This window comes from Brassica oleracea, chromosome C7 (assembly GCF_000695525.1).
Source record: "Brassica oleracea var. oleracea cultivar TO1000 chromosome C7, BOL, whole genome shotgun sequence".
In the NCBI taxonomy this organism is placed as follows: domain Eukaryota; kingdom Viridiplantae; phylum Streptophyta; class Magnoliopsida; order Brassicales; family Brassicaceae; genus Brassica; species Brassica oleracea.
This window is the reverse complement of record NC_027754.1, coordinates 38,595,612-38,604,871: the sequence shown is the minus strand read 5'-3', so window position 1 is coordinate 38,604,871 and position 9,260 is coordinate 38,595,612. Positions and strand designations below refer to the sequence as shown.

At 30.5% G+C, this 9,260-nt stretch overlaps 1 protein-coding gene across 1 annotated transcript; it reads right to left on the bottom strand.

Annotated features, from left to right (window-relative positions):
• Positions 1–4,453: 4,453 nt before the first annotated feature.
• Positions 4,454–5,341, bottom strand: LOC106303252. The gene is given in 2 exon segments (XM_013739573.1): positions 4,454–5,035; positions 5,114–5,341. Coding segments are annotated over 2 exon segments (810 nt in total).
• Positions 5,342–9,260: the final 3,919 nt, after the last annotated feature.

Genomic DNA, 9,260 nt, shown 5'->3' with positions numbered 1-9,260 from the left:
GCTTCGTAACTCTTAACGGGGAGGGTCTACCAGTTCTTCTGAATGCTCTTAAGGTCTATTTTACTTAAGACAAAGCGAAGATTTTGAGTTTACTTTGAAGATTTGTTTTACCTATTGATTTGACTATAATGATTCATAGCAATGGACTTTACTTTAAGGATTATCTCTGCATCTGTTCTTTGAATGTTATTTTTACACTGTAAGAGTTTCTGCAAATTCTTTAGTCCACTTCAAGTTCCTGAGAATAGACAATTACTTTACATATAACCCACCCAGTGGTGTGAATATGAAACGATGATGAAATTCATGGAAGAAATTTGGAAAAAGAAAATGAGTTTTTTGCAATCCAATCTGTCCATTGCATAGAGAAGACTAGAGGCCCAGGACTCAAGCTACGAACCTGGATGCATCTGAGAAGGCTATCATGCCGCTGATTTATCTGGAAGTGGTGACTGCAGGACCCATGTGATGTATTCAGAGAAAGAGCTTAGGTGTTTGGTACTTCCCTAAACAGTGTAGCTAAAGTCAGCTACATGAAGCTAGAGGTTCTTTATCATTACAGTGAACTCTTTTGTTATGTCTTTCACTCTGTAAGTATGTGGCTCATGTACTGCAGTTCGTTTTTGTGGGGTTGTTTTCAAGCTGATTGTCTATTCTCACACCTCAGACTGTGAAGGTGTTTCTCTACATCATTCTTTTAACATCTGTACATATGTTCTAGCTCTTCTTCTATCAAGTATCCTTATTCTTTACTCTGTTTTTCAATGTTTTTGGTTTTTCAGGTTCCGACCGTGTGGGAAACGATAGACATGTGGAAGAAGAACCACAATCCATTCAGAATAGCTTGCGGATGGTTTCTTGCAAAGTCATGCTTCCTCTGTTTTGGTCTTCTTTGATGGTAGCTTGATTATCTGTACAATTATTGTAGGAGATGGATTACATCCCTCCGCAAGGCCCATCGAATAACTGGCCCTAATCCAGCAAGTCGGATCGATTTGGTCGGCTTGGTGGCTAAACCTATCGGCTTGACCTTAGAGTATTTTTAGCCGGTCGAGTAAGTCGGCTAAAAATGCCCGGCTTAGAGGGAGCCTTGTTCAGGCCTGTATACTCGGCCTCAGACATCAAGGCCCAAAGGGGCACGAAACTAGGGCATCGAGAGCGGGAGTCCTATAAGAAGGGAAAAGGAAGCAACAAGAGGGGACCTTTTTCGGACCATTGAACACACTGAGCGGCTAGATCTAGGGTTTTATGTTATCTCTTTGATCTTGTTACTCTTCGATATGGTGGCTCTTGAATCTTCTTGTCACTCTTGTAACCCTTCAAACCAGATTTAAATAAAACGTCTTTAGCAATCCCATTTCTGACTTCTTCCATCTTAGTCGACTGAATCATGTTCAAACAATTATGATGGCCACTCAAAGTCAATTATACATCACATGCCAAAGGATACCTTACAGCTTCAGCCGTCTCTAATTTCTGCTAGAAGACGTTTTAGAAACCTTGGCACCAAGAGCAAGCGACTGGTCATTGATAGTGTAATGTTTAAAAACTGAAACAATCTTGAGAGGAGCCACATGAACTGCTGCGGCCACCTCAATCCACCAAACCGAGCATCTGTACAATGGAAGGTCAAGATTTTGAAGAATATGATGCGGCTTGATGTTTACATGTTTTCTTAAAGACAGCTGGACTTTTTTATTGTATTTTCTTAAATCGTGTGTTTGATGCTACACAAGAACAACCAGTTATGTACACATTGATTTAAGATTATAGGCAAATCAAGGTTAAAGTTTAAATCCTTTTTCTGTATCAGTTCTTAAAAATACCATACCAACTTAATCTATCTTGCTTTGTCTAATCGTCATGTCCATTTATTTATTTCATATCATCTATATATCTTTACTTTGTGTTTTGTTTGTCAATCTTCACTTTGTATATGCTAATTTATATATTTTAATGAGTGGTTTCTCTATAGTAAACAATAACGTATCATCATATATAACTTGAATTATTAGTATTATAATTTATCAGCTACTATGACTAATTTCTCTATAATTTTTAATGCTTTTGATTGATCACCGGTTTGGTTTGATTAGATTTGATTGATCACCGGTTTGGTTTGATTAGAGAAACAGCTGAATCATCAATTCATACAAAAACCATATTCCCTTTTTTTTTTTTAATTTGGCAAAGATTTGATCAAAATAATCTTACCTAACTATTTTCTGCGGAACAATATAGCTTAAAATTTGATCTTCTTTTGTTAAGACCAAGATTGGGTAAATATAGTTAGATCACTAAATCTATTTTATCATTAACTAAACCAAAAAGAACCGATTTTTATGTTGGTTTGTAATAATTCAATTATTTTAAAACTAATAAAAATAAAAATCAGTTGTAAATAATTTTTTTTCATAAAAACTTGAATGACCAAGATAAAGACTATTTTGCTCATATCTAAGATTTAATTGACCTTTTATTCATGTAGCTTGCTTTCTTAAATCTAATTTCCAGTTATCAAAATGCAAAAATATGAATACAAATAATTTTAGTTCGTTCATCATGAATAAATAAACAACACATTTTCATTTATCTATCATTATATATTTGTATAACTGATTCACTGTATACCTAAGTTATATTTGAATACAAAATCAAACAAAAAAATATAATTTAAAATATAAAAAAATCCCGGGTGTAGCCCGGGCCAATCCCTAGTATATTATATATTTGACATTATTTGTTTAGGACTCCATCTCTCACTCTCACTGAGAAGATTACACAAACAAATAAAAAGTATATCTGAGTGAAAATCCGTACAAATGATTATTAAAGCAACGGTCATCTCACATCTTTTTTTGTTAGCAGTATTTACAAGAACATCTCCAATGGTTAGCTTCATTTTTTTCTTTAAAATTTGAAGTTCTTCATTGAAGCAACATGTTCTCCAATGGTTTGTTTCATATTTTTCTTCAAAACGGAATATTCTAAGTATATTATATCACCACTTTATTATTAATTATTAATTACACCTTATATTTTTTCAAATTTACTAATTTTACTCATTTGTTTTGTTTTAACATTAATTTGACTCAATTACTATTTTTTATAAATTAAAATTATTCTATAATACAATAATTATATATAACATAAATAAATAAACAAAAAAGTTTTTAAAGCACTAACTACATATATCTCTTAGGTGATTAAAATGTATTTTAAAACAAAAAATGAGCTTATTTTATTTTAAATTATTCTAAATCGAACATAAAATTCTTAGAAACTAATAATTTCATGTTCTTTGTTATTAAGATTCAATTATATAAAAGTAATAATGTAAGATTTGAAATTAATTGGATGACATTAACTTTTCTAATTTATTTAAGTAAAAATAGCAATAAATAAAAGTTAAAGATTGGTTTGAAAATAAAAGAGTTTATCTTCAAAAAAATGAAGAACTGAACATTATTTTTTCAATTCTCCAAAATTTGAAGAAATAAAGAAAAAAATGAAATACTAAGACCATATCCAACTCCACTTCATTTTCCACTTTTTGGTTCATTTTGAAGAAAGTTTTGCTCCAACCCTACTTCATTTCTTGAGTGAACAATATTGCTTCAAATTTGAAGATCTACTGTACATATCTTCATTTTTTGAAGATGAACTTTTCTAATTGTAAATTGGTCCTTAACTTTTATTTATTATTATCTTTTGCCAAAATAAAGTATATGCTTTAATATAATCCAATTAATTTCTAATTCCAGTTGTTATTTTCATCATACTAATTTAAAATGCTAAATATACTTAAAACTTATACTAATAAATAAAATAAAATTACATAATTAATATAAAAAGTAAAATACATAATTAATAACACCAAACTAAACATATAAACTTATTAATACAACATAAACTAACACTTAATAATCTGGTAAATCATTTCTGTTGGATCCAATTTTGGTCAATACCACAATGAGCCACGATCAAAGGCATGGGCCTTAAAGGGCCAGAGCCTGTAGCAAGAATACGAGCTCGAGAAGGAGTCGCCGAGGTCGCGGAGATCGTGCAATAAGAAGCTGAGATCGCGGAGCTACCACAGAGATCTCGAAGTCGACTTACTATAAAGGAAGAGGAGTGAAAACAGAGGAGGAGACGTTAAAAACCCTAGAGAGAGCTACACATTTACATCGATCTTGTTGTCTTCCCACTTTTAGATTCTTTCTTTACCGATCTCGTTTGTATCACTCGATCTAGTTCAATTCATTATATTCGATCTTATTCATCAATAAAGTCCATTTTCACCTACTGGAAACTATTTAACATCGTTGTGTTCTACAGATATCGTTGCCTACATCATTTGTCTTTCCTAGATCAAACCCCGATCACTATCAAATACTTAGTGTAGATTTTAGGTTCTACAATTTCCAGAACCACTAATATCATTAAAATATTTTCAAAATGAAGTAGATGTTTGAGGAGGTTGTTGAGCTTGTTGTTCTTCACTCCTTTCCAACAAAATTCGAGTTTGCTCGGATTATATGTATGCACGAACTTTAGGATCTTGTATGGAATTCACATCACAAAATAAAATTTTGTTTTCTTCTTTTTGTTTTTTCAAAGCATAATTCCTACTTTGAATTTCTAAATGATGTTCTCTTTGTGCGCTTGTCTTCTTTAACTGCTCCAAGAGTTGTTTATTTCCTTCTTCCAAGGTGTTAATAACAAGTGATGTTTGATCAGCTTTTTTTCTTTTAAGTTTAGACTTCTTTACTCTTATTGGCCTTTTAAATGAAGATCCACCAATAATATCTTCTTTGTCATCTAAATTCAAAGAAAATGAGGACAAACCTAGAGATTCTTGTGTAGCAGAATCAGAGGCTGAATTTGTATCTCCGAAACCACAAGAATTTGACACTTTTTTAGCAGATGTGTCATTAAACTTTTCAAAATTCTTGATAATATTCTACACATGATCGAATTTCCAACCTCCTTTGTATTTTGGATCATGCACAAACATTAATTTGGCTTGCTCAAACTGCATTCCAATTTAAAATAAAAAGACATCAGTACAAAATAAGTAAAATATATATTACAGTAATCATAAAACACTTACAATATCATCATTTGAAGCACCACTTGGACGTCTGCTTTCACATTGTTTGAGACATGCATGCAATTTCTTTGTTGCTTTTTCAATAGTTTGAATTCGACAATGAATGGATTTTTTTGTACGTTCATTCCAACTTGCATTTTTCCCAGCCTCGTAAGCATATGCCACACGAGACCAGAACTGATCGGATGTTTGATAAACACTTGTAATTGGATCGTGGGATATTTCCATATAGATTTGGCATAAGAACTTATCTTCTTCTTGAGTATATCCTGCTGAACGTAACAACATTTTGTAAAAATCTAAAATAAGTTGTGTATGAAAGAAAGAGAATAGAATGGTTCAAAGTTGTGAATGAAAATGTAGAGCACACCACGTAATTTATACATAATAATAAAGACTCTCATATTTCTCAATTGAGCATGACATGATTTGATAATACAATGAAAAAGTATTCAAAGAATCTCACATTTTTTTATATATTATGACATGATGTGATAATACAAAAAAAAAGTGGTTCAAAGATTTTCACATTTTTCAATTTACTATGGCATGATTTAATAATGCAATGATAAAGTGATTCAAAGATTCTCACATATTTTATTTTACTATGACATGATTTGACAATGCAATGAAAATGTGATTCAAAGATTCACAAATTTTTCAATATAATATGACATGATTTGATAATTCAATGAAAAGTGATTCCAATTTTTTACATTACTCAAAGTTTCACGAGACAAATAATAATACAAAGAAAAAGTGATTCCAAAAAGTTCTATATATACTAGTACAAATCAGTTTTAACTTCACACACTCTAAATTTTATATATTAAAATGAATTATAATTTTACAAGTTCATTCCATTTGGATGGTTCTTCATCATCTTCAGATGATGATGAAAATGTAGAGATGATCAATAATCTCTACCAAGAAGAATTGACGATACAACATGCTATCGCAAATAACAATGCGATAATACAATACCTTCGTAATCAACAAAGCAGCCAAGTGATTCATGGAGGTTCAGTTCCTGGACGTTCTTTTATCTACCTCGATCGAGAAAGCGCACATTGTAGATTGTTCAACGACTACTTCTCGAAGAACCCAACTTACAACGATGCCATGTTTCGTAGGAGATATCGTATGTCTCGTCCTTTATTCCTTCGTATCGTTGATGCGGTTAAAAATCATGACAACTACTTCAAAAAACGAAGGGATATAATCGGTAGACTTGGTTTATCATCTCTTCAAAAAATAACTGTCGTCTTTCGGATGCTAGCTTATGGTTTACCAGCTGATGCAACAGACGAATACATAAAAATTGGCGAATCAACAGCAATCGAAAGCATACAAAGATTTTGTCGAGCTGTAGCGGAGATATTCTCAGAGGAGTACTTACGATCACCAACACCTGCCGATGTTTCAAGACTTATGTATATTGGTGAACAACGAGGTTTTCCGGGAATGTTAGGAAGCTTAGATTGCATGCATTGAAAGTGGAAAAATTGTCCTACCGCTTGGGCTGGACAATATTCAGGTCGTAGTGGATCACCAACTATAATTCTTGAAGCTGTTGGGGATTATGATCTTTGGATATGTCGTGCATATTTTGGGATGTCTGGCAGCAATAACAATATCAATGTGTTGGAATCCTCCCATTTTTTCTCCAATCTCGCTCAAGGTATTGCACCCTGCTCATTATATTATTCAGGAAATGAATATAATATGAGGTATTATTTGGCTGATGGAATATATCCAAAATGGTCTACTATAGTCCAAACTATTCACGAGCTAAGAGGTTCAAAAAAGCAATATTTTGCTACGCAACAAGAAGCATGTCGGAAAGATGTGGAACGTGCTTTTGGAGTTCTCCAATCACGCTTTGCAATTGTGAAAGAGCCAGTTCGTTATTGGAATAGAGAAGTGATACATGATATCATGACCACTTGTATAATTCTACTTAACATGATAATTGAGGATGAGTGTGATCTCGATGCACCAATTGACGTTGCCAGAGAAGTGATACATGATATCATGACCACTTGTATAATTCTACTTAACATGATAATTGAGGATGAGCGTGATCTCAATGCACCAATTGACGTTGCCAGAGAAGCTCCATCTACAGAGGTTGATATCGAAGAACATGAGAATATTCGTTTTCAAGAATTTTTTGCTCGATTTAGAAGAATTAAAGATCAAGAAGCTCATTTCGCACTTCGAAACGATTTAATTGATCACATGTGGGAAAAACATATGTCTGGTACTGCTTTATAAAATCTAATGTTTTTATTTATTTATTTATGTTTGGTGTAATAATTTTATTATAAGATAATGTTGAACATGTTGGATTATGTAAAAAAAAAAATAGTTGGGCAAAATTAGTAAAGATGAGAAACTAGAAAATGTTATTAATAATTAATGGTAAGTAATGATGAAATATATTTGGAATATTATTTTTACAAGGAAGAAATGAAACAAACCATTGGAGTGAATGTTACTTCATTTTTTTCTTCATTTTGAAGAAAGTGAACATTTGAAAATAAAAATGAAGCCAAAACCATTGGAGATGTTCTAATGGAGTAAAAAACGAAGAAAAAATGAAAAATGAAACACCGTTGAAAATGCTTAGCATATATCTCACGGCAAAACCACATTATATTCCCCAAACACAATCATCTAACATCTTCATTCTTGAATTATTTGTTTTGCTTCGAGAGAAGATCAGATCTTGACCACCCTCGTCTGTTCGATCAATCAAAGACGATTATCATCTTGTTTTCTCGTGAACCAAAACCTGCAGATTATATAAATTGAAGATTTTAAAAGCACAACTTTTCTTAATAGCATAAGATAAAATGTAAATTTATGTAAGATAATGTCTAAATATATTTAAGAATGAGAAATGCAAATAATAGAAAACCACATGACTTTTACCATAAACAGCCCCCACCTTTCATCATTTCATTGCTTTTTCATTTTTTGTTTCTATCTCAAAAGGAAACCTTGAAGGTGTAACCACATGACTCATTTCGTTTCATTGCTTTTCTTTAGCCAAGCTAAATTCACTCAGTACGTATATACAATAAAACTTCTATATATTAATAATGTTGGAACTTTAAATTTTTTTTAATTTATAAAGATATTAATTTACAAAAGTTTCCTTTTTAGATTCTTTTCTATTTTTAAATATGTTTATTTATAAAATACGAAAAATATTTGATTTTACTGTATATACATTATTCAAATTTTATAAATTTTATAAGTTTTATTTTTATATTGTTTTATTATCTTATTTGGAGTATATTTTTATGTTTCATAGAAATGTTATGTGATTTTTAATATATTTTTACTAAATATTATCAAAATATATTGAAATGTTAAGAAAAATAGAAGTATTTTTATTGTGAATATAAAATCAACAATATAATGTTTAGTTTGTACTTATAAAAAATATATATAGAGATAAATTATTAATTTATGATTTTAATTGGCCTATATATTTACATGGGAATTTTAAAAATATTATTATCTTATTATTTTATCGATTTGTGTCATATTTTACACCTGTCCAAATTGGGACCGGTAAAATTTATTAATTTGTAGATATTATTAATTTATCGAGTATTAACTTATAAAGGTTCTACTGTATATTACTGCAATTTGAATAAACCAACAGGGGTAACCGTGTACTTGATGACAATATGTAAATTCGCTTTTTTTCTTAATTCCCTTTTCACTAAAAACACGTTTTTATCTGTCTAGGCTATTCAAAAGCTATATTTACCCTGCAAAAAGCTAATTGAATCTATATTATTAAAACTAAATTATTTTTTTGTATTGTTTGAAAACATAGATATCGGTATAAATAAGAATTGTTTGAAAAAATAGATAGCAATATAAAAATACATTTTTTTATTTACACATTTAACCATTACATTTACAATAAATTAATACTTCCTTTTTGTATTTCTTTTTATTTACAGATTCTGCCACTACATTTAAAATAAATATTAATTAATTAATTACAATTCCAAAGCTTATCTAACCGAATATTAACTAAATCACATGTATTTAAAGGGAAATAATACAAAATAAAATATATAATATATATTATATATAAAAAATTAAATATAGTATTACCTTT